The sequence below is a fragment of the Ranitomeya variabilis genome, chromosome 8, assembly GCF_051348905.1.
Source record: "Ranitomeya variabilis isolate aRanVar5 chromosome 8, aRanVar5.hap1, whole genome shotgun sequence".
Lineage (NCBI taxonomy): Eukaryota > Metazoa > Chordata > Amphibia > Anura > Dendrobatidae > Ranitomeya > Ranitomeya variabilis.
This window is the reverse complement of record NC_135239.1, coordinates 156,822,296-156,849,033: the sequence shown is the minus strand read 5'-3', so window position 1 is coordinate 156,849,033 and position 26,738 is coordinate 156,822,296. Positions and strand designations below refer to the sequence as shown.

General features: G+C 44.7%; 1 protein-coding gene and 1 long non-coding RNA gene across 2 annotated transcripts; one reads left to right on the top strand and one right to left on the bottom strand.

The window, feature by feature from the left end:
• Positions 1 to 13,406: 13,406 nt before the first annotated feature.
• Positions 13,407 to 22,212, bottom strand: PHF5A (PHD finger protein 5A). The gene is made up of 4 exons (XM_077278661.1): positions 22,041 to 22,212; positions 15,526 to 15,549; positions 14,845 to 15,011; positions 13,407 to 13,608 (listed from the first exon to the last, which is right to left on the bottom strand). The coding sequence occupies exons 1-4, from the start codon at positions 22,090 to 22,092 to the stop codon at positions 13,519 to 13,521; spliced, it is 333 nt and encodes a 110-aa protein (XP_077134776.1). The 5' UTR covers positions 22,093 to 22,212; the 3' UTR covers positions 13,407 to 13,518.
• Positions 22,213 to 24,298: 2,086 nt separating this feature from the next.
• LOC143788065 (uncharacterized) lies at positions 24,299 to 26,209 on the top strand. Its single transcript, XR_013218546.1, has 3 exons — positions 24,299 to 25,167; positions 25,328 to 25,477; positions 26,107 to 26,209. It is a non-coding gene; the product is annotated as an uncharacterized LOC143788065 (long non-coding RNA).
• Positions 26,210 to 26,738: the final 529 nt, after the last annotated feature.

Below are 26,738 nucleotides of genomic sequence, written 5' to 3'. Positions count from 1 at the left end.
AAGGGTACCGTCTCACATAACGATTTACCAAAGATCACGACCAGCGATACGACCTGGCCGTGATCGTTGGAAAGTCATTGTGTGGTCGCTGGGGAGCTGTCACACAGACCGCTCTCCAGCGACCAACGATGCCAAGGTCCCAGGTAACCAGGGTAAACATCGGGTTACTAAGCACAGGGCCGCGCTTAGTAACCCGATGTTTACCGTGGTTACCAGCGTAAAAGTAAAAAAAAAAAACGTACATACTCACATTTCGGTGTCCTTCAGGTCCCTTGCCGTCTGCTTCCCGCTCTGACTGAGTGCCGCCATACAGTGAGAGCAGAGCGCAGCGGTGACGTCACTGCTGTGCTGTGCTCTCACTTTCCGGCCGGCAGACAGTCAGAGCGGGAAGCAGATGGCAAGGGACCTGAAGGACACCGAAATGTGAGTATGTACGTTTTTTTGTTTTTTTTTACTTTTACGCTGGTAACCACGGTAAACATCAGGTTACTAAGCGCGGCCCTGCGCTTAGTAACCCGATGTTTATCCTGGTTACAAGTGAACGCATCGCTGGATCGCTGTCACACACACCGATCCAGCGATGACAGCGGGAGATCCAGCGACGAAAGAAAGTTCCAAACGATCTGCTACGACGTACGATTCTCAGCAGGGTCCCTGATCGCTGCTGCGTGTCAGACACAACGTCATGGATCGTACCGTCGTAGCGACCAAAGTGCCACTGTGAGACGGTACCCTAACTCTAATTCCAACCCTAACCCTAAGGCTATGTGCCCACTTTGCGGATTCGTGTGAGATTTTTCCGCACCATTTTTGAAAAATCCGCAGGTAAAAGGCACTGCGTTTTACCTACGGATTTACAGCGGATTTCCAGTGTTTTTTTGTGCGGATTTCACCTGCGGATTCCTATTGAGGAACAGGTGTAAAACGCTGCGGAATCCGCACAAAGAATTGACATGCTGCGGAAAATACAACGCAGCGTTTCTGCATGGAATTTTCCGCACCATGGGCACAGCGGATTTGGTTTTCCTTAGGTGTACATGGTACTGTAAACCTGATGGAAAACTGCTTCGAATTCGCAGCGGCCAATCCGCTGCGGATCCGCGGCCAATCCGCTGCGAATCCGCGGCCAATCCGCTGCGTATCCGCTGCGTATCCGCTGCGTATCCGCGGCCGATCCGCTGCGTATCCGCTGCGTATCCGCTGCGGATCCGCTGCGGATCCGCTGCCTATCCGCTGCGTATCCGCTGCGTATCCGCTGCGGATCCGCGGCCGATCCGCGGCCGATCCGCTGCGTATCCGCTGCGTATCCGCTGCGGATCTGCGGCCGATCCGCTGCGTATCCGCGGCCGATCCGCTGCGGATCCGCTGCTGATCCGCTGCGGATCCGCTGCCGATCCGCGGCCGATCCGCTGCCGATCCGCTGCCGATCCGCTGCGGATCTGCGGCCGATCCGCTGCGTATCCGCGGCCGATCCGCTGCGTATCCGCTGCCGATCCGCGGCCGATCCGCTGCGGATCCGCTGCCGATCCGCTGCCGATCCGCTGCGGATCCCCGGCCGATCCGCTCTGTGTGCACATGCCATAACCCTACCCGTAACCCTAACCCTACCCCTAACCCTACCCCTAGTTCTAACCCTAGTTCTAACCCTAACCCTAGTGGAAAAAGAAAAAAAAAAATTCTTTATTTTATTATTGTCCCTATGGGGGTGATAAAGGGGGGGGTTATTTATTATTTTTTTTATTTTGATCGCTGTGATAGAACCTACCACAGCGATCAAAATGTACCTGTAAGGAATCTGCCGACTGGCAGATTCGGCGGGCGCACTGAGCATGCGCCGGCCATTTTCCAAGATGGCGGCGCCCAGCGAGGAGACGGCCGGACACCGGGAGGATCGGTAAGTATGAAGGGGTGGTGGGGGGGGGGTGTCGGAGCACAGGGGGGGTGATCGGACCACAGGGGGGCTTTATTCACACAAGGAGGGAGCGGACAGGCGGACGGAGGGGACCGGAGGACTAACGGAGGACTGGGGGGGCGATCGGTGGGGTGGGGGGGGTCCACTTAAGTATTTCCAGCCATGGCCGATGATATTGCAGCATCGGCCATGGCTGGATTGTAATATTTCACCAGTTTTTTAGGTGAAATATTACAAATCGCTCTGATTGGCAGTTTCACTTTCAACAGCCAATCAGAGCGATCGTAGCCACGGGGGGGTGAAGCCACCCCCCCTGGGCTGAAGCACCACTCCCCCTGTCTCTGCAGATCGGGTAAAATCGGAGTTAACCCCTTCACCCGATCTGCAGGGACGCGATCATTCCATGACGCATACGCTGCGTCATAGGTCGGGAAGGCACAGACTTTCATGACGCAGCGTATGCGTCAAAGGTCGGGAAGGGGATAACTGGCCTAGAAGGGGGAAGCAGCTGCGTCCATCCATCATTATTCAGTTGCGTTATTGCCCCGACGATTGGAGGCAGCAGAGTTGCGTTCCCCTGACAAACTGGTGACAGTGGTGATCTTTCCAGGGTCGTCTGTGACAACAGCAATGGTCTCTGCATGACCGCCACCCACCCCCATTTGTTATCCTTGACAACTGGTGGCAGTGGTGGTGGGATCAGTGTCATTCCCCCCCAGCTGTTGTCCTTGACACACAAGGTTAGTCCAGGAGGTCAGAACCGAATACTTATATTTCAGACCTTGAGAACCCTGCTCTAAGCTATTGTGGGGACACGTTCTTCTTTCTCCAGTGTGCTGCTGACTCCTTATGATTGGTTAGCATTGTACAGAGAGAAGTACATGCCCCAGTGAAAAGTATCTGATAACACCCTCTAAGTCGTCACAAAAATTAAATGATTAGATGCCCAATACTAGGAAGAGAGGCAACATTTAAACAAATCAAAAAAATGTTTCATTCAGCTTTGAAGCCACAATTACATTACATGTCCAGTTCAATATGAAAAATTTGGTGAAAGATCCTTACGATATGTTGCAATAGCAAGAAGGGACCTCATAAAAGGCTATGAGGCCGGCTATGGCTGTGTGCTTATTAAGCCAAGCTAGAGACACAACCAAATTAATTGCATACCAGTTTTCTCCCAGTTGGCAATAATGCAAAAGGACCGGTGTTTTGTGGGACAGTCTTGATGAAAAATGCAATGGAGTAAGACGCATGATGGATTTAACATCTTTTAGCTGCTGTGTATCATCATGTACCACTGTCCAAAGAGACTTGCAAGGAAGTTTCACAAACTCCTCTGTAGAGGAGATCTTCTTTAATTACTATGCAAACTTACCGGTACATTTTCTGCTGATTTTCTGTCCTCCTCACAATCTACTCAAAAGCAGGTCACAGACTTCAGTCCTCCCACTACGACAAATGAGATATTGGAAACCATTAAGGGTCTACAAATAAAGCCTCCAGCCAAGATGATTTTACCATATTTATACTTTAAAACGTAGGGTGTTGAATTGTCTCCTAGGCTTTGCTCACTTCAATGCGTTTATAATCAGTTCCCCAATCTCTAACGCTATTTTTCAGCAGTATATCACCCCCGTACCTAAACCGGGCAAGGACCCTCTGGATTGTGAAGCTATAGGCCATTTGCGCGCTGCTCTTTAATGGGGTAGCAAACATTTGGTGACATTCATTTAGTTCTCCTCGATATTCAGGTATAAAATAAGTGAGCAGAACTAAGTTCGGCCCCCACTACAGTCAGATTCTCTCATGTTGGCCCCCCTTGAGAAAATTGCCCACCCTGCTTTATAACATTCTTCTGAGATCAGATTGCATTATTAATATCAGAGGTTCTAAGATTTTCAATGAGATTTGGTGTCTTCAATGAGACTAGACACGAGGTTATGAAATATTCTAGATGGCTATATATATTATTTTATTACATCTATAATAAGTATCAGAAGGGTGGAGGTAGTTAGGGAGGAACCTAACAAAACCAGTAGTGTCTTCTTCTGTGATCAGCGAGCCTCTAGACAAGACAGGGTGGATTTGTGCTGGCAGACTCGGCAGCGCTTGCGCACCACACACACATTTGTTGAGAATCGTACAGCATATTTTATGGTAGATTAATTGAGCCTCCTATGACTAGACTTAGAAGTATGGCTGTCATATGCTTAAAATCCTTACCGTCAATGGTTCCCTTGTTTTTCTTTAGGAAAGGAAAGAATTAATTATTATTAATCAAATACTTGTGGGTTTCCTTTTCACTAAAGTTCAAATAGAACAGTTCCAATAAAAGTGCAAAGTGTAAGTATACAGGTGCATGTATTCTCATGCTGTAGTCACAGATCTAGACAATTGTTTTTAAAGGTTAAATATTTGCAGAGGTAATATGCTGGATGCAGGGTTAGGGGTATGGAAAGCAGGAGGTAAGGTAATTGTCAGTAATGTAAGCTGCACCAGTAACACATGGTTACCAAGAGGGTTTAATGTGAATGAATTCAGCGTCTGAGTTCTCTGAATAACCAAAAGAACCTGGCTGAGAAATGTAGATCCTATGATCCAGTCTGGGGTTTACAGGCCAAGGCAAATAATAATGTATGAAAGGGCCAAAAAAGCCTAGGAGCAAAAAAAAAAAAAAAGGATAATGAAATGTATAAATAGCTCACTTCCTAGAATAATATGTCATAATAGTGATGCTCTATCGTGCTCCAAACAGAGATGATGTCATCCTTTCCCAATGTCACTTAGCAGATGTGCAGAAATGAGTCATCGCTATTATGACATATTATTCTAGGAAGTGAGCTATTCATTAGTTACACTGTTTTTTTTAAGGATTAGGTTTTGAGGCATGTGCTGTACGGGCTAATCTTTGCATGGTATAATTTTTTGAGCAAAGATGTGTATTAATCAGAATTATGCCATATTGGCAATACGGATAGCCTAGTGGGATAAATTTCATTATCCTTTTTTTGCTCCTAGGATTTTTTAGCCCTTTCATACATTATTATTTTTGTTTTTCCGTCTTCAAGCACTTTTGCACCTTCACTTAGTGGGTATTGATATATTTTTTATTTATACTTACAGTATATACTCAAGTATAAGCCGAGACCCCTAATTTTGCCACAAAAAACTGGGAAAACTTATTGACTTGAGTATAAGCCTAGGGTGGAAAATGCAGCAGCTACTGGTAAGTTTCAAAAATAAAAATAGAGACCAATAAAAGTAAAATTAATTGAGACATCAGTAGGTTACCGTATTTTTCAGATTATAAGATGCACCAGACCATAAGACACACCCCAAATTTTTGGGGTGAAAATAGCAGAAAAAAAGATTTTTATAAGATGGGGGTCCGTCTCATTGTCCGAATTTAAGGTGTCTTACCTGAGGGCTGGTGGTGCTACAGCAGGGTCACAGGAGGCATGCTCCCTTCCTCCGGATAGGTCCGGTGTCGGCGGTGCTCATGTTTGGTGTGGGCTGTGGAGAGTGCACCTTAGCAGGGTCCCTTGCTGCTAAGGTGGGCAACGCCGCGGCCTGGTGTTCACAGGGGGTTGCGGCAGTGGTGTGGCTGTGGCAGAGGTGCAGTGATGCTGAGGCGCGGTGGGCAGTACGGCGTGCACCTGAGCAGGGTCGCTGCTCTGCTCAGGTGCACGCTGTACCGCCCACCGCGCCTCAGCATCACCGCACCTCTGCCGCCGCCACACCACACCACTGCTGCAACCAACCGGTAAGCCTGCGTTCGAACTATAAGACGCACACCCCATTTTCTTCACAATTTTTTTTTTTGGGGGAAAGTGCATCTTATAAGTCTGAAAAATACGGTAAATGTTTTTGAATATCCATATTTGAATCAGGAGCCCCATATAATGCTCCATAAAGTTCATGATGGACCTCGTAAGATGCTTCATACAAAAAATATGCCCCATATAATGCTGCACAAAGGTTAATAATGGCCCCCATAAGATGCTCCATATTAAAATATGCCTCATATAATGCTGCATACAAGTTGATGGCCCCATAAGATGCTCCATAGAATAATATGCCCCGTATGCTGCTCCATAAAGGTTGATGGTCCAAAAAGATGCTCCATAGAACATGCCCCATATAATGCTGCACAAAGGTTAATAATGGCCCCATAAGATGCTCCATAGAATATGCCCCATATGCTGCTCCATAAAGGTTGATGGCCACATAAGATGCTCCAAAGAATATGCCCCTTTTGCTGCTCCATAAAGGTTGAAGGCCCCATAAGATGCTCCATAGAATAATATGCCCCGTATGCTGCTCCACAAATGTTGATGGCCCCATAAGATGCTCCATAGAATAATATGCCCCGTATGCTGCTAAATAAATGTTGAAGGCCCCATAAGATGCTCCATAGAATAATATGCCCCGTATGCTGCTCCACAAATGTTGATGGCCCCATAAGATGCTCCATAGAATATGCCCCTTATGCTGCTCTATAAAAGGTTGATGGGCCCATAAGATGCTCCATAGAATAATATGCCCCGTATGCTGCTGCTGCGACTAAAAAAAAAAAAAAATCAGAAAATGACATACTCACCTGGCAAGGTGCCGGTGTCCTGCGCAGGCTGTGTCTTCCGGGTCTCTGCAGTGACTGCTCAGGCAGAGGGGGCGCACTAAGCACGTCATCTTGCCCTCTGACCTGAACGTCACAGCCAGAGGACGAGGAAGACAGAGCCCTGCAGTGGAACGGGGACAGGTGAATATCGCATAGCTAACCTGCCCCCGTTATACTCACCCCGTCCTGGCATGGTCTGCTTCTCTGATGGTCTCTGCCGTGCGCCGGCAGCTTGTTCCGGTGTTCAGCGGACACATGGTACCGCTCATTAAAATAATGAATATGCGCTCCACGCCTATGGGAGTGGACTTGCGTCCAAAGATAGGTCACACTGGTTCTGTGCTAGTAATACCACATACAAATTGATTAGTAAAGTGCTCAGTGCATTATAAGTGGGTGGGAGAAAACACCAGGACAGGGTGGTAGGTATATCTAATATGTACGTCCATTTAGGAGCCCGGAATCAAATGTTCCATCATTATAAAGACCTCCCCAACCCTGAGTTCCTTAACCATTTTGCAGTATAGAAGGGTCCACACTGTGCAGCCCCAAAGCGTGTTTCGGGTCGGCTTCGTCAGGGGGCAGTTCACTGCAGGTGAGTCACATATATAAACATGCACTTTTTCAGTGATTACGTCGCCCCACACACAAAAATAACACACCATTTGAAAGGTTAACTTGCCCCCTTCAGCAAGAAAAGACACAAACAAACCACACATTCACGACTTGATCAATAAAAACAGTTTATTCATTTTCAAAAAACCTGCAGAAAAAAAAACAAAAAACTAAATAACCTGCAGGTGGCACCACAACCTCAAGACATTTTTTTAGCCTCTACTTATCAAACCAATTTATTGTATTACCAATCTAGATATATAAATACCTGTGTGAAATCATGATTAAATATATTAAAGGGAATCTGTCACCTACTTTTTCGTATATAAGCTGCGTCCACCTTTATCAGGGGCTTATCTACAGCATTATATAATGCTGTAGATAAGCCCCCTATGTAACCTAAAAGATATGAAAAACAAGTTATATTATACTCACCTGGGGGGGGGGGGGGGCGGTCCCGTCCAAAGGGTGTCGCGGTCCGGCGCCTCCCATCTTCATGCGATGATGTCCTCTTCTTGTCGCGGTTCCTGCGCAGGCGTATTGATTTGCCCTGTTGAGGGCAGAGCAAAGTACTGCAGTGTGCAGCGCCAGGAAAGGTCAAAGAAGCCCAGCGCCTGCGCACTGCAGTACTTTACTCTTCCCTCAACAGGGCAGATCAGTACGCCTGCGCAGGAGCCGCGACAGGAAGCAAAGAAGAGGACGTCATCGCATGAAGATGCGAGGTGTCGACCCGGACCGTGACGCTCATCGGACCTGGCCGCACCGTCCCCCCAGGTGAGTATAATATAACTTGTTTTTCTCATCATTGAGGTTACATCGGGGGCTTATCTACTGCATTACAGAATGCTATGTATAAGCCCCTAATGGCGGTGGACGCAGCTTATATACGAAAAAATAGGTGACAGATTCCCTTCATCATTTGACCAGCTTGATTTTCCTGAAATTGCCTGTGCCCCCGAAAACCAATGTGCGAAAATTTTGCACGGGCCAACTAATAAGTTATATTTTAGAAAGGGTCTTTTCTAGTTAGCAGTTTGTCTACCCTTCAGTTTACCCTATTTTGTAAGATAGTGGCAGGTTACTCCTAATATGGCCAAGGTACTTTGTGCTAGAGCCATAACATTAATATTAAAGAGGACCCTTCACCAGTTTTGTCAAGTTCAACTGACCACATCCATTATGTGACTGCAGAGATGAAAAAACTTTTTTTTTTTTAAATTTCTGATATCCATTGGGGAGATAATGGCTTGTAAAGTTTAAATTTTAATTTCCTCTTCAAAGGGGCGTTAGCAGAGCTTCATCTCTGGGGCGGTTACTTTTACTCTCATAACATTGACTAATCTTAAACACGAGGCGTCATGCAGTAAAGAAAAACAAAACAACACAAGTCCCAGAGAAGCTTAGAGCCGGCTTTCTCCTTGTAATGACAGCTTTGCAGCCAATTTTCCATGATGTAACCAGTTTAATATGCTAAAACGTCCTCTTCTAAAAGGGTTACTTATGTTTAACCCCTTTCCGGTATCGGGCATAATAGTAAGTCCGACACCCTCCCTTTGATGTGGGCTCTGGCGCTGAACCCACAACTTTTCTGGCACATGTCAGCTGTTTTGAACAGCTGACATGTGCCTCTAACATCTGTGGGTGCAATCGCATTTAACACGGGCTTCCGGCAAGCACGCCAGAAATCCCGCCCATCGGCGGCCGTGTCGCCGATGGATTGGCATGACAACTAGAGGTATCCAGCAGATCTCTATGGTTGTCACTGTTGGATTGCTGTGGTCGGCGCTCATAGCTAGTGAGCAATTATGCTACATACAGGCGATTTGATAATTGCCTGTATGTAGCAGAGTCGATCGGGCTATGACAGCTTCTATTGAAGCATGCGAAAAGTTTAAAAAAAAGTTTTTAAAAATATAAAAAAAAAAATGTATAAAAGCTCAAATCACCCCCGTTGCCCCATTCAAAATTTTATATATATATAAATATATATATTTTAGCCTGATCATTAAACAGCATAAAGAGAAAAAAAGTCAAAGTCAGGATTGTTTTTTTTTGGTCTCTACGATGTTGGATTAAAATGCAATAACGGGCAATCAAAAAATCGTATGTGCACCAAAATGGTATCAATAAAAACGTTGGCTCGGCACGCAAAAAATAAGCCATCATGTAACCCAAGATCACAAAAATGGAGACACTACGGGTATTGGAAAATGGCGCAATTTTTTACTTAAACTTTGGATTTTTTTTTTCGCCACTTAGGTAAAAAAATAAACTAGACATGTTTGGTGTCTATGAACTCATAATGACCTGGAGAATCATAATGGTAGATCAGTTTTAGCATTTAGTTAACATAGTAAAAAAGCAAAATCTATGGGATTGCACCTTTTTTTTGCAATTTCACCGCACTTGGATTTTTTTTCCCCATTTTCCAGTACACGATATGTTAACACAAATGGTGTCATTCAAATGTACAACAAGTCCGGCAAAAAACAAGCCCTCACACGGCCATATTGATGTTAAAAAAAAAAAAAAAAAAAAAAGTTATGGCTTTGAGAAGGGGAGCGAAAAATTAAAATGCAAAACCAAAAATACCTCTGGGTTTTTAAGGGATTAAAAATAAGGGAGGAAGGTAGACAGAAATCAGGTAAGTTTGCATTGTTATTCCGATATTTTTTTTTTTTTATTTTGCATTTATTGCGCATCTCTAAAGGGACCGGCCCCCACTGCTGCCTGGTAATGGTGGCCGAACATAAGCAGTCCTAGTGATGAGCGAGCGTGCTCGGATAAGGCGTTATCTGTGCACGCTTGTGTGTGAATAGAGTATCTTCGGCGTGCTTTAATACTACACTGTGTGCAGAATTATTAGGCAAGTTGTATTTTAGAGGATTAGGTTTATTATTGATCAACAACTATGTTCTCAATCAACCCAAAAGACTCAAATATCAAAGCTTAATATTTTTGGAAGTTGGAATGGTTTTTTTTTTTTTTAGATTTGGCTATCTTAGGAGGATATGTTTGTGCAGGTAACTATTACTGTGCAGAATTATTAGGGCTTGTTCACACGATGCGGTTTTCGCTGCGGATCCGCAGCGGATTTGCAGCTGCGGATCCGCATCCTTTTTCCATGCAGGGTACAGTAAAATGTTACCCTATGGAAAAAGAAAACCGCTGTTCCCACGTTCCTTTTTTCCGCTGGAAAATCCGCGCTGATTTTCTGCGGAAAAAAAGAAGTACCATGTCAATTCTTTCTGCGGATTCCGCAGCGGGTTTCCACCTGCACCAATAGGAAAATGCAGCTGGAAACCGGCAGTGGAATCCGCATTAGAAAAAGGACTGAAAACCGCAGTGAAAACCACCGCAGGTTTTGCACTGCGGTTTTCACAAATCAGGACCTGAAAATTCCACAGCGAAAAAAGGATCGTGTGAACATAGCCTTAGGCAACTTAATAAAAAAACAAATATATTCCCATCTCACTTGTTTATTTTCACCAGGTAAACCAATATAACTGCACAAAATTTAGAAATAAACATTTCTGACATGCAAAAACAAAACCCCCAAAAAATTAGTGACCAATATAGCCCCCTTTCTTTATGATGACACTCAGCAGCCTCCATCCATAGATTCTGTCAGTGGCTTGATCTGTTTACGATCAACATTGGGTGCAGCAGCCACCACAGCCTCCCTGACACTGTTCCGAAAGGTGTACTGTTTTCCCTCCCTGTAGATCTCACTTTTTATGAGGGACCACAGGTTCTCTATGGGGCTCAGATCAGGTGAACAAGGGGGCCATATCATTATTTTTTCTTCTTTGAGACCTTTACTGGCCAGTCACGCTGTGGAGTAGTTGGAGGCATGTGATGGAGCATTGTCCAGCATGAAAATCATGTTTTTCTTGAACGATACCGACTTCTTCCTGTACCACTGCTTGAAGAAGTTGTCTTCCAGAAACTGGCAGTAGGTCTGGGAGTTGAGCTTTACTCCATCCTTAAAGGGAACCTGTCACCTGAATTTGGCGGGACCAGTTTTGGGTCATATGGGCGGGGTTTTTGGGTGTTTGATTGACCCTTTCCTTACCCGCTGGCTGCATGCTGGCCGCAATATTGGATTGAAGTTCATTCTCTGTCCTCCGGAGTACACGCCAGCGCAAGGCAATATTGCCTTGCGCTGGCGTGTACTCCGGAGGACAGAGAATGAACTTCAATCCAATATTGCGGCCAGCATGCAGCCAGCGGGTAAGGAAAGGGGGAATGAAACACCCAAAAACCCCGCCCATATGACCCAAAACTCGTCCCGCCAAATTCAGGTGACAGGTTCCCTTTAACCCGAAAAGGTCCCACAAGTTCATCTTTGATGATACCAGCCCATACCAGTACCCCACCTCCACCTTGCTGGCGTCTGAGTCGGAGTGGAGCTCTCTGCCCTTTACTGATCCAGCCTGTGGCCCATCAAGAGTCACACTCATTTCATCCGTCCATAAAACCTTTGAAGTCAGTCTTAAGATATTTCTTGGCCCAGTCTTGACGTTTTATCTTATGTTTCTTGTTCAAAGGTGGTCATTTTTCAGCCTTCCTTACCTTGGCCATGTCCCTGAGTATCGCCCACCTTGTGCTTTTTGTTACTCCAGTAACATTGCAGCTCTGAAATATGGCAAAACTGGTGGCAAATGGCATCTTGGCAGCTTCACGCTTGATTTTCCTCAATTCATGGGCAGTTATTTTGCGCCTTTTTTGCCCAACACGCTTCTTGCGACCCTGTTGGCTATTTGCCATGAAACGCTTGATTGTTCGGTAATCACGCTTCAAAAGTTTGGCAATTTCAAGACTGCTGCATCCCTCTGCAAGACATCTCACAATTTTGGACTTTTCAGAGCAAATCAAATCTCTCTTCTGACCCATTTTGCCAAAGGAAAGGAAGTTGCCTATTAACCCCTTCATGACCCAGCCTATTTTGACCTGGCCATTTTTTGCAATTTAACCAGTGTCCCATTATGAGGTAATAACTCAGGAACGCTTCAACGGATCCTAGCGATTCTGAGACTGTTTTTTCGTGACATATTGGGCTTCATGTTGGTAGTAAATTTAGGTTGATAATTTTTGCGTTTGTGAAAAAAAATCTGAAATTTGGCAAAAATTTTGAAAATTTCGCAATTTAATTTTTTTATTTTTATTCTTTTAAACCAGAGAGTTATGTGACACAATATAGTTAATAAATTACATTTCCCACATGTCTACTTTACATTGGCACAATTTTGGAAACAATTTTTATTTTGCTAAGAAGTTATAAGGGTTAAATTTGACCAGCAATTTCTCATTTTTACAACAAAATTTACAAAACCATTTTTTTTTTTTAGGGACCACCTCACATTTGAAGTCAGTTTGAGGGGTCTGTATGGCTGAAAATACCCAAAAGTGACACCATTTTAAAAACTGCACCCCTCAAGGTGCTCAAAACCACATTCAAGAAGTTTATTAACCCTTCAGGTGCTTCACAGCAGCAGAAGCAACATGGAAGGAAAAAATGAACATTTAACTTTTTAGTCACAAAAATGATCTTTTAGCAACAATTTTTTTATTTTCCCAAGGGTAAAAAAGAGAAACTGGACCCCGAGAGTTGTTGTCCAATTTGTCCTGAGTACACCGATACCCCATATGTGGGGGGCGAACCACTGTTTGTGCACACGACAAGGCTCGGAAGGGAAGGAGCGCCATTTGATTTTTTTGAATGAAAAATTGGCTCCAATCGTTAGCGGACACCATGTCGCGTTTGGAGAGCCCCCGTGTGCCTAAACATTGGAGCTTCCCCACAAGTGACGCCATTTTGGAAACTAGACCCCCCAAGGAACTTACCTAGATGCATAGTGAGCACTTTAAACCCCCAGGTGCTTCACAAATTGATCCGCAAAAAATTAAAAAATACTTTCTTTTCACAAAAAAAGTTCTTTTAGCCTCAATTTTTTCCTTTTCACATGGGCAATAGGATAAAATGGATCCTAAAATTTGTTGGGCAATTTCTCCTGAGTGCACCGATACCTCACAAGTGGGGGTAAACCACTGTTTGGGTACACGGCAGGGCTCGGAAGGGAAGGAGCGCCCATTTGACTTTTTAAATGAAAAATTAGCTCCAATCGTTAGCGGACACCATGTCGCGTTTGGAGAGCCCCTGATGTGCCTATTGACATTTTTTCAAAGTGATATGTCCCCAATGCGGCTCAGCAGTTTGGGAATGCTGATGTTTAGATAGATCAGTGAACGCATGACAAAGAACAAAACAAATGGTTGTAGAAACAGAATTTATTGATCCAATAATCCAATAACAATAAAAAAAAAAAAATAATGTACAGTTTCTATCAAACAGGATCCAGACTCTGAACTACCTCTTCTTGAAACCATACTTCTTTCTCTCATAAAAAAGATCAGTTTTCGAACTGCCCAAATTCACAATCTTTGGGCAACCATCTCTCTAAAGGATAAAAAAAGAAAGAATGGGTAAATAATTAAAGAAAAAAATAAATAAATAAAAAAGTGCAGTTTTGTTTACATACCGTATTTTCTGGTGTATAAGACGACTGGGCGTATAAGACGACCCCCAACTTTTCCATATAAAATATGGAATTTGGGATATGCCCGCTGTATAAGACTGGGGTCATCTTATAAGCCTAGTCATCTTATACAGCGTGTGGTTCCCAGGGTCTGAAGGAGAGGAGACTCTCCTTCAGGCCCTGGGATCCATATTCATGTTAAAAATAAAGAATAAAAATAAAAAATATGTATATACTCACCCCTCCGAGAAGCCTGGCTCTCACCGGTGTAAGCGTCTCCCTCCGTTCCTAAGAATTGCAGCATGAAGGACCCTCGATGACGTCACGGTCAGGTGACTGGCCTGTGATTGGTCCGTGACCGCTCATGTGACCAGTCACCTGACTGTGACGTCATCGAAGGTCCTTCACGCTCTGCAATTCTTAGGAACGGAGGCAGACGCTTACACCAGTGAGAGCCAGGCTTCTCGGAGGGGTGAGTATATACATATTTTTTTATTTTTATTCTTTATTTTTAACATGAATATGGATCCCAGGGCCTGAAGGAGAGTTTCCTCTCCTTCAGACCCTGGGAATCATCCAGGATCGCTCCCTGCACACGCCGTACCCGGCGTATAAGACGACCCCCGACTTTTGGGACAATTTTTAGGGGTTAAAAAGTCGTCTTGTACGCCGGAAAATACGGTAGTTATTAGAATTTACATCCAAAACATAATGTACTTAAAAACCATAAGGTAGCCGCTCAATTGTGTGCTAGGCTTCTGCTATTTCCCCTGAAAACGTATGAACACATTGGCATGCGAGTATTCTTTGTCAAAAGCCCGTGAACATTGTGTAGTGAGAAGCGACACTGAAGAGCAGTGAAACCTAGTTGTCCATGTATTCAGTGTACCCGATGGCTTTCTTCTTCTTCTCCTTGTTCTGTGCTGATAGATACAAGTTCATCAGCGCAGAACTATGCCCAAATCTAGAATATTTCATAATCTTGTTGAGTCCCACTGAAGCCACATAAAAATATAATTAAGCACACACACACATATAATTCTACTATAATTTAAATGTAGTGGGGAAAGTTATGTGCTTTTCATTAGCAGTTATTTTTACATTGTACAAAATATACAATTTAGTCTCATTTTCTGTTGTCGGCTTATGTCACTCACATCTTTCTCTTGAATGGTGCACTCCTTGCAATAGTAAGCGTCCGACACTCCGGGGCCTCCGCAGATGACACAGCGGCCTTGGTACGAGCCGTAATTACACTCATCACAGATCCGGACCAGGGTACAAGGCCGCACGTACGAGTCACAAATAACACACTTCCCATCGCCTACAAAATTTACAAGATTTTTTTTCTTAGTTGAATATAACCTGTATTTGGAGGCATTTAACAATGTGAAATCAAATATTCAACAGTGATAGAACACATTCTGTATATGGTCTGTGTACACATTGAGAATGCGATTGCAGAAATTTCTCATCTCTTGGCAAGAAACCGCAGCCTCAAAAACATTGCGTTTTTTCAGTGCATTCAATGGACAAAAAATGCAGGACAAAAACGCGCAGAGAATTGACATGCTGCAGATTATTTTAATGCACCGAATCTGCAAGTCAAAAAATACTTAGCGTGTGCACGACACAACAGGTTTCTCATTCACTTTGCCACAGTCCGCACAGAAAAAAAAACGCTACAAAAATGTACCAAATCTGCAAGGTGTGCACACAGACTAATGGGAGTGATTACAGTTTTTTTTTTGGAAAACCGCTTTAAAAAGTCTGGTCATCCTTATCAGAGTGTCTATAATTTCTGATATTTATGTGCTAATTAAATTGCAAGTACTTACATTTTTCACATAGTCTTCCTATAGCTGAAAACAAAAAACAAAAAAAATTAATAGATCACAACAGATTGTCTCAATAATTAACAATTAAATAGGTATTTACCATACGTTAAAATATTTACTTCCACTCTAAAAACTCCAATATGTACCAGTATAAACACTGACTTTACAGCATTAGGCCGGCGTCACACTTGGCGTAAGACAATACGCCACATATTATACGGCCGTAATACGGAGAAATGTTCCCAAAATAGTGATCCGTAGTCAGGGTGTGTCAGCGTATTTTGCGCATGGCATCCTCCGTATGTAATCCGTACTGCGACATCATCGCGCAGGCTTGCAAAACCGACATCTAATGGATTTATGTGCTCAAATGTTCATTAAAACATATATATACACACACACACACACACACACACACACACACACACATATATATATACACATACACACACACATATATATATATATATATATATATATATATATATATATATATATATATATATATATATATACACATATACATACACTCACCGGCCACTTTATTAGGTACACCATGCTAGTAACGGGTTGGACCCCCTTTTGCCTTCAGAACTGCCTCAATTCTTCATGGCATGGATTCAACAAGGTGCTGGAAGCATTCCTCAGAGATTTTGGTCCATATTGACATGATGGCATCACACAGTTGCCGCAGATTTGTCGGCTGCACATCCCAAAGATGCTCCATACAAGGCAGGATGGATCCATGCTTTCATGTTGTTTACGCCAAATTCTGACCCTACCATCCGAATGTCGCAGCAGAAATCGAGACTCATCAGACCAAGCAACGTTTTTCCAATCTTCTACTGTCCAATTTCGATGAGCTTGTACAAATTGTAGCCTCAGTTTCCTGTTCTTAGCTGAAAGGAGTGGTACCCGGTGTGGTCTTCTGCTGCTGTAGCCCATCTGCCTCAAAGTTCGACGCACTGTGCGTTCAGAGATGCTCTTAGGCCTACCTTGGTTGTAACGGGTGGCGATTTGAGTCACTGTTGCCTTTCTATCAGCTCGAACCAGTCTGCCCATTCTCCTCTGACCTCTGGCATCAACAAGGCATTTCCGCCCACAGAACTGCCGCTCACTGGATTTTTTTTCTTTTTCGGACCATTCTCTGTAAACCCTAGAGATGGTTGTGCGTGAAAATCCCAGTAGATCAGCAGTTTCTGAAATACTCAGACCAGCCCTTCTGGCACCAACAACCATGCCACGTTCAAAGGCACTCAAATCACCTTTCTTCCCCATACTGATGCTCGGTTTGAACTGCAGGAGATTGTCTTTACCATGTCTACATGCCTAAATGCACTGAGTTGCCGCCATGTGATTGGCTGATTAGAAATTAAGTGTTAACAAGAAGTTGGACAGGTGTACCTAATAAAGTGGCCAGTGAGTGAGTGAATGTGTGTATATATATATATATATATATATATATATATATATATATATATATATATATATATATATATATATATATATATATATATATATATATATATATATATATATATATATAATTGAGACACATATATATATATATATATATATTCTGTATTTAGATTTCATTCAGCGCGATAATTCAATTGCCGGCTTTTAATTTCTCCTTCCCCAACCCGACATGATATGAGACATGGTTTACATACAGTAAACCATCTCATATCCTCTTTTTTTTGCATATTCCACACTACTAATGTTGGTAGTGTGTATGTGCAAAATTTCAGCGCTGTAGCTGCTAAAATAAAGGGTTAAATGGCGGAAAAAATTGGCATGGGCTCCCGCGCAATTTTCTCCGCCAGAATGGTAAAGCCAGTGACTGAGGGCAGATATTAATAGCCAGGAGAGGGTCCACGGTTATTGGCCCCCCCCCGTGGCTAAAAACATCTGCCCCCAGCCACCCCAGAAAAGGCACATCTGGAAGATGCGCCTATTCTGGCACTTGGCCACTCTCTTCCCACTCCTGTGTAGCGGTGTGATATGGGGTAATGAAGGGTTAATGCCACCTTGCTATTGTAAGGTGACATTAAGCCAGATTAATAATGGAGAGGCGTCAATTATGACACCTATCCATGATTAATCCAATTGTATGAAAGGGTTAAAAAACACACACACATGATTTAAAAGTATTTTAATGAAATAAACAGCGGTTGTTTTAATAATTTATTGCTCTCTCAATCCATTTGCAGGCCCTCGCTTGGAAAAATAATAAACGCACAAGATACATACCCTCAGCTGAACCGTCACGCCCCACGAGGTAATCCATCTGAAGGGGTTAAAATATTTTACAGGCAGGAGTCCTGCAAATGCAGCTGTGCTCGTGCCTGTAATCCCCGGCGAATGAATGAAATATAGGTCATTGACCTACATTTCCTTCAGTCGCGGTGATGCGCCCCCTGGTGGATGTCCTCATATGACCTGGAGCGTGGGAAAAAGTTCCCAGGCTGCAGTTCATGAGAACATCCAGCAGGGGCGCATCACCGCGACTCAATGTAAGTACAGATCACAGCTTTCCTTTCAGCACCCGGGGATTACAGGCACGAGCGAGTGGTTTATCGCAGCTCGTTCCTGTAATATTAGTTAACCCCTTCAGATGGATTACTTCGTGGGACGAGACGGGTCAGCAGAAGGTATGTATCTTGTGCGTTTATTATTTTTCCAAGCGAGGGTGTTGCTGATGGATTGAGAGAGCAATAAATTATTAAAACAACCGCTGTGTTTATTTCATTAAAATACTTTTAAATCATGTGTGTGTGTGTTTTTTAACCCTTTCATACAATTGGATTAATAATGGATAGGTGTCATAATTGACGCCTCTCCATTATTAATCTGGCTTAATGTCACCTTACAATAGCAAGGTGGCATTAACCCTTCATTACCCCATATCCCACCGCTACAGGGAGTGGGAAGAGAGTGGCCAAGTGCCAGAATAGGCGCATCTTCCAGATGTGCCTTTTCTGGGGTGGCTGGGGGCAGATGTTTTTAGCCACGGGGGGCCAATAACCATGGACCCTCTCCTGGCTATTAATATCTGCCCTCAGTCACTGGCTTTACCATTCTGGCGGAGAAAATTGCGCGGGAGCCCACGCCAATCTTGTCCGCCATTTAACCCTTTATTTTAGCAGCTACAGCGCTGAAATTTTGCACATACACACTACTAACATTAGTAGTGTGGAATATGCAAAAAAAAAAAGGGATATGAGATGGTTTACTATATGTAAACCATGTCTCATATCCTGTCGGGTTTGTGCAGGAGAAATGAAAAGCCGGCAATTGAATTACCGACTTTTCACTAAACCGCTGCGTATTTCTCGCAAGTCACACTGCTGGTCCGTGTGGAATCCGTATTTTTCTCGCCCCCATAGACTTTCATTGGCGATTTTTTTTGCGCAATACGCTGACAAACGCAGCATGCTGCGATTTTGTACGGCCGTAGAAAGCCGTATATTACGGATCCGTAATATACGGCTGATAGGAGCAGCCCCATTGAGAATCATTGTGCCGTATGTTATGCGAGTTTTACGGACGTAGTTTCTGCGCTCTTACGTCCGTAAAACTCGCCAGTGTGACGCCAGCCTTAGTGGGGGATTACATTCTGCTGATGATGTCCATATTCCTGTCAGGTCTCCATTAGTAAATAGCTCTCCAGTGATAGATCAGTTTAGGCCGTCTTTTCATTGTGAGCAAGAATGTATTAATAAAGTGACAACTGCGCGTTACCAATGGGGAACGTCTACCTGCATTCTGAAGCTGCTCAGTGGCGACATATGGCCGCACTGTAGTGTTTTTTTTGGCAGTTCAGAAAATTATGGTGAAAGAAAGGGATCCATTTAAGAACTGCCAGTTTGTTTTCTGTTATGCATGCCGTTTATCAAATCATTTTTTTTTCTTGGTGTGTTCAGGGCAAGCGCAATGCTAAAAAAAAGGACCCGTTAACATAGGACATAATGGATGACCATCCTTTATCATTTATTTCCAAAAAATGTTAATGTTCAAAATAAATAAGTGGATCCAATTTTTAACTGGAAAAAAGTTGTACAAACTTTTTTTTTTTTTCTTTTAAGGGTATGTGCACACGTTGCAGATTTCCTGCAGAACTGCAGCTTTTTTTCCCCGCGCAAAAATGCTGCAGATCTGCAAATGATTAAGGGTATGTGCACACGTTGCGGATTAGGCTTAGGAATTTCTGGTGCGGATTCTGTCTCTCCAGGCAGAAAACGCACCTGCGGTTTTTTGTGCGGTTCCGCAGCGTTTTTCTTGCGGATTTGCTGCGGTTTTTACCCTTGCGGTTTTCTATAATGGAGTGGGTACAAAAACGCTGCAGATTCACAAAAAAGAAGTGACATGCTACTTCTTTTAAACCGCAGCGTTTCCGCAGCGGATTTTCCGCAAAGTGTGCACAGCATTTTTTTTTTTCATTGATTTACATTGTACTGTAAATCCATTGCGGATCTGCAGCGTTTCTGCACCTCAAAAAACGCTGCGGATCCGCAGACAATCCGCAACGTGTGCACATACCCTTACAGTACAATGTAAATCAATGGCAAAAAAAAATAAAAAATGCTGTGCTAATGGTGCAGAAAAATCTGCACAGAAAACGCAGGAGATTCAAAAAAGGACCATGTCAATTCTTTGTGCAGATCTGCTGCGTTTCAGCACCCATTCCATAATAGAAATCTGCAGGGGGAAAGAAAGGAAGAAGTCTGCACAAAAATCTGCAACATGTGCACATACCAAAAAAAGATGCAGATTCTGACCTGCGTTTTCTGCCAAGAAATGCAGAATCTGCACAGAAAATTCCACAGTCAAATCTGCAACGTGTGCACATAGCCTAAATGTAGCTTTAATAAAAAATTTAAAAAAAAGGCACCCGGAAGCAGCAAACAAACTTTTTATGATAATTCTGTTTCCATTCAAAGGAACCCAATATCAGAATTTTGCATATTAATCTGACCCCAAGGTCCTGTGGTCAATGCAATGTCCATAATAAAGATTATTTATCAGCATTTTATTCAGATGTTGTGCTATAAATTCATAAATAATTTATTATTATAGCGCCATTTATTCCATGGCGCTTACTTGTATACAAATACATTGCCCACAGTGATCCTGCTGAACCCGCTCATGTACTTTCAATAATTGCTCCATGGGCTGGAGACGCCAGTAAGCATCTGCAGACTGAGGGGTCTACAACAGGACCCCGGGCTCAGATTAATGTGGGAAATGGCAGGTTCCCTTTTAATGACTGGGTCCTGTGCTGACATTTTATTCCTATTTTTATGATCCCAGAACACGGCTGCATTAACCATAAGATAACACGTCTGTCTCTGAGGTTCACGTCTGTAATGGTTATAACTTGGTCACAAGACGTGGGAGACATTGTTTCCGAAACTCAGACATGAATAAGAAATATGGAAACATTGTAGCACGGCCGCACGATTTCAGGATCTCCACCTCCTTCAGGCGGTGCCTGGTCGATATTAAGAGCAGACCGTCACTGTTAATGGGGTTCTCCATTTGTTTTTTTTTATTCCATAGGCTTTTTATATGTAAAAATACAAAAGTCAGCACTTACCCCATTACCCTCAGTCTTTGAGGCTATGGCTGCAACAGTTATGTCACGACATCACATGAGCACTGCAGCCAGTCACTAGGCTCAGTGGTATCGTGCCATTACTGCTAAGCACGGTGATTGGCTGCAGCAGTCACATGACATTGCTGTGATCTCACTGCTACAGTCATGCCAACAAGCGCCCGAGGGTGGTCAGGTTGGTGCTTGGTACAGCTGACGTTATTATGACAAACTTAAAGGGAACCTATCACCATGTTAATGCAGCCCAATGTTATAGAGGGGGAGTAGAATGATATATCGCTTTATAAGAAAACATTCAGCATCTCCCATGTTTTATGTACCTAATCCTCTGCCCTCTCTGGGATCTTCGGTCCAGTGGGCTCCTATCAGTGACTGACAGCCATCTCTATATGTACACTCAAAGCTGTCAGTTACTGATGGGGCCGCCCCCCGGACAGAAGATCCCAGGGACAGCAGAGGGTTAAATGACAAACTCATATGCTGAGCTCTTAAGGCTCCGCTCCCCTGCTCCGTAACATGGGGCAGCAGATTGGACGGCAGTAACACGGGGCGGGTTCCCTTTAAAGCAAATGGAATAAAATACAAACAATCCCTTTAATGGACTGGCATACTCGTTCTCACTGACATAGCAGCGGGCGGCCATTAGGAGTCATGTGGGCGGGATCCAAGAGAAAAACTCCAATCCCCCTACAGATTTGAGCCTAGGGCAGTATGTCCTATAACTGTACCGAGCAGCTCCACCACAAGCACCGAGGGTCATTACAGCCCCAGTCCTCCATGGACACTGCAGTCTGCGGGGCCCCAGCACACACGGAGGGACACAGCCAGAGTGTGACGGAGGAGCCGCCATGTCCCGGGACAGCCCAGAACCCTGCACCGTAAGGGACGCCCAGCTTACCCACGCCGGCCTGCTTCCTGCAGAAAATCAGGTCAGGGTGATGTTTCGCCATATTCCCCGCTTCCCCGGGCTACAATCAGCAGACACGCTGGATCTGCGTCTCTAGCCTCGTTCCGACACCCACAACTGCGCCCGCTGATTGGCTGCCGTGGGCAGTGAACTATGACCTCTCTGACTTCCTGTTCACGTGATTTGGCGTTTCTTATCCTCCTTGCTAGAATCAATTGTCAGTGCTGATGAGTGCGGCGCGCACTGCGCAGCTGCAGTTACTTCTCCCAGCAGCATTGTAGAGAGGCGGTCATGTGACCTGTGTATACTGCTCATAACTGAGCTACAGAGTCTCTTCTCCCGGCAGCATTGTGCTGGAGAGAGGCGGCCATGTGACCCTGTGTATACCGCTCAGTGCCGAGCTACAGAGGCTCTTCTCCCGGCAGCATTGTGCTGGAGAGAGGCGGCCATGTGACCGCTCTGCGCTAGCTATAACTAAGGCCTCTTTCACACTAGTGTCGTGCACTGCACATCGCTATGGGTCATTTTGCAGAAAAAACGCATCCTGCAAAAGTGCTTCCAGGATGCGTTTTTTCTCCATAGACTTTTATTAGCGACGCAGTGCGACACGTCGCAACCGTCGTGCGTCGTGTTGCGTCGGACCGTCGCCACCAAAAAACGTTGCTTGTAACGTTTTTTGGTGCGTCGTGTCCAGCATTTCCGACCGCGCATGCACGGCCGGAACTCCGCCCCCGCCTCCCCGCACCTCACAATGGGGCAGCGGATGCACTGAAAAACTGCATCCACTGCCCCCGTTGTGCGGCGCTTTCACAGCTAGCGTCGGTACGCCGCAACATCGCATAGGGACGTGCAGTGCACGACGCTAGTGTGAAAGTAGCCTAAATTGCTAGTGCCTGGTGACCCGGATCGTGACAACATAGAGTCACCATGACAACGATCGGCCCCCGTGATGATGTGGCAGGGGCACTGATCCCAGGGCAGAGGAGCTTTTAGGGGGTTAATGTGCCGTGAGCGTTTTGGGCATTGCACTCCTATATTATGCGCCAGTGTGGGCGAGCCCTTAGGATGCAGATAGCAGTGACATCTGGTCGCAGGTGGGGAGGGCACAGTGCGGCCCATGGCCACTGTTTTCAGTCTTTTGGCTGTCATAAAGGGGGGACTTATGGATCCCCCAGCACATGCTCTGTCCTCTGCATGGATTTGCCAGTTTCAGACCTGGGAACGGAGGGTATGTATGCGATATACATGCTCCCGGCCATAGGGCGCAGCCTCTCTCCATACACTTGCATTGAGCAGAGACTGTGCTTGGACCAGTGAGCGTGTCCGACTAGAGGACGCAGCCTCGCTCTTGCTCTATAATGCATGGAGCGAGGCCGCGGCCACTGGCCGGGATATACATATCTCATACATATCCTCCGGTCCCAGGTCTGAAACCAGCGAATCCTTGCAGCACACAGTGCTTGTGCTGGGGGATTCATACTGCAAGTCTGCAGTCACAGTTTTGACCGAACAACCCCTTTATGCCATCGGACGGAATAGTACATCCAATGGCAGTACCTCCGCTTTGAAAAAAAATTTTTTGTTTAGTAAAGTTTGGATTTTTGGTTCACCACTTCAGTAAAAAAGAACTTAGCCATGTTTGGCGTCTATGAACTCCTAATGACCTGGAGAATCTTAATGGCAGGTCAGTTTTAGTATTTAGTGAACCTAGCAAAAAAGCCAAGCAGAAAATAAGTGTGGGATTGCACTTTTTTTGCAATTTCACAGCACTTAGAATTTTTTCCCCATTTTCTAGTACATGACATGGTAAAACTCATGGTGTAGTTCAAAAGTACAACTCGTCCCACAAAAAATAAGCCCTCACATGGCCATATTTATGAAAAAATAAAAAAGTTATGGCTCTGGGAAGGAGGGGAGTGAAAAACGAAAAAGCAAAACCGAAAAAAGCTTCAGGGGTTAAGGGGTGAAACTGTATTGAGAGCTCACTAAGGCTGGTTTCACATTTGCGGTTGTGTCCGCAGCGTTTCTTCCGCAATTATCCGCATGCGTCGTGTATTCCTATCTTTAACATAAGGGACGCATGCATCTGCGATCGGTTACGTTTTGCAGCGTTTGACGACACATGCGTCGTTTCGTCATCTGCGGTTTGGCGCGGTAAATGCTACATGTAGTAATTTTAGAGGCATCAATTTGCCGCCTAGAAACGTATGCGGTCGATTGCGTAAGGAATGCGCCAAAAAAACGCATTGCTGTCTATGTGAACGCATGCGTTGTATCCCAGGAAAACATGTCTAGACACAGATTAGCCACCCCCCACATGCTAAGGTGATAAAGGGAGGGAGTGGACAGTTGCAGGTCACTACTCAGCAGACAGTGAACCAGACGAGACGCAGGCTACAACCTTGGAGGAAAACAAGACACTGAACAATGTGAGTATATCCTAGCCAATGCCTATATTTTCTATTTTCTGTCTCTACATGTCCTAATTTCTGCCATTTCTTTCTTTCTGCATGCATCAGAATGTCATCTTCTTCTGATGAAGATCAAACGCCTGGGCCTGCACAAGCCGAACATGTCAGTGAAGTGAGTATTCACCTCCTCAGATTGGTAAGTATTCACTGTCACATCAACACATATGACAATTTTTTTGTATGTTTTTTTAGAGCACTTCTTCTACTGCGGAAGAGGCTGAGCGGGGTCACAGTCGGGTGGCACGGCGGCAGCGTGTACGTATACGTGGCTGACTGATTATTGTATCCTCACTTTACAATTCTTGATTCTGCATTTCCTTACTTTTCTCTTTCTTTACATTTTTCTTCTGGAATTTTTTTTTTTTTACTTTCAATATTCATGCCATTTCTCTGCTTCTGTTTCCTTTCTTCCTTATGTTAATGTCTCCAACATTAATGTCCTTTTTTTTTTTAGGTTCCAGAACGGGATGAGGACCTCATAGACAATGACCTCCTCATCTCCCTGGTCCATGAGCGAGTCCCGTTGTGGGACACCTGGATTCCGCAGCACTCGGACAACGTGACGATCCGGCGGCTATGGAATGAGGTGGCCAAAGCGATGTGGGATGGCTGGGACAACGCTCCGACTCTGGTCCGAACTGCATTTGGTAAGTATAGCAATGCAGTGTGAAACAGCAGAGACCTTGGCTATGCTCACACAACTGTGTGTGATGAGAGAAACTCCTGAGAGTTTCTCTCAGCACACACAGTTGTGTGAGCACGGCCAAAAGACCATTGTCTAACCATTATGTTTTGTTTTTTGAACAGTGGGCAGAGTCAAAACACGTTGGCGTTCGATGAAGGACCGCTTCAACAAGGACCTGCTTCAAGAGAGCCGGCTTCCTAGTGGTTCTGGAGCAAGGATCAGAAAGTACAAATATCACCGCATCCTTGCATTTTTGAGACCGGTCCTTAACGGTAAGTATATTTTTGGTGAAAAAAAGATGTTTTGTATTGCATTAGGCTGCCGTCACACTAGCATTTTTTGATCACTATTTTACCTCAGTATTTGGAATCCAAACCCAGGAGTGGGTGATAAATGCAGAAGTGGTGCATCTGTTTCGATTATACTCTTCCTCGGACTGTTGTACTCCTGGTTTTGACTTCCAAAGTCTGATGTAAAACTCTGACCAAATACTGCTAGTGTGAATGCAGCCTAATACAAAACAGGTCTAGACTCATCTAGTCAGGTGTCAGAAATAATGAATTCATGATGCACAAATAAATGCCTCATGAATTCATTATTTCTGACACATGTCCTGGTGAGTATAGATATGCCTTGTATGACCTCCATCGTCCCTTCATATTTTACATCAGTATTTGTAAGCCAAAACCAGAAGTGGGTGATCAATGCAGAAGTGGTGCATCTGTTTCGATTATACTTATCCTCGGACTGTTGTACTCCTGGTTTTGGCTTCCAAAGTCTGATGTAAAACTCTGACTAATACTGCTAGTGTGACCTCAGCCTTAATCTGTATGTTTATATTCCACAGGAGTTGGCGTTTTGTAAATGTTTGGTATTATTTTTTTTTCTTCTTTTTTCACAGCACATGGAGCAGCACTGTTGGCCCAGGTTCTGGAGCGGTTCTTCATCTGACAGCCACGGACCCGTCCCAGCCATCCTCCAGCGCTGCAGCAAGTGGGCCTGCCACACTAACTGGAGACCAGGAAGCTGGTCCATCAGGTGATCCCCTTTCCCAGTCCTCTGCCTCTGCCCATTTTTTTTTGGGCTCCTCCCGGCAGCGGCAAAGGGCCGCGGACAGGTCACTCATGCCCGAGTTTTTGCACTTGAGCTCGGTTTTCCACGAGGGACTCAAGGCGATGGGTGACCGACTGGATTCTGCCATTAGCCATATGAGTACACGTATCCAGGAGGTTACCACAGCCCTTGCCAAAGTGAAAGCTGACCTCCAGAAGCCAGCACATCATTTTTTTAACCAAATTGAACAGGGCATGTCGGAACACCTTACTCCTGATCTCCAGCTGAGTGTCATGCAGGCCTGCAATGCTGCTTACGTGCAGGCTATGCAGCAGAGTCGGTATTTTCAGCAGACAGTGGCGGCATTTCCACCTGTGCCCACACTGTCACACTTTACCTCAATGCCGACCTCTGCTGCATACCACTGCATGTCCACCCCCATTCCAAGCACTGCCGGACACCACTATAGCACCACCACCA

Coding starts and splice junctions, on each gene's coding strand:
- PHF5A (XM_077278661.1), bottom strand. CDS start 22,092: ATGGCGAAACATCACCCTGACCTGATTTTCTGCAGGAAGCAGGCCGGC. Junction 15,012..15,525: donor AGGAAGACTATGTGAAAAAT/GTAAGTACTTGC, acceptor TAAATTTTGTAG/GCGATGGGAAGTGTGTTATT. Junction 13,609..14,844: donor GCACCATTCAAGAGAAAGAT/GTGAGTGACATA, acceptor TTTATCCTTTAG/AGAGATGGTTGCCCAAAGAT.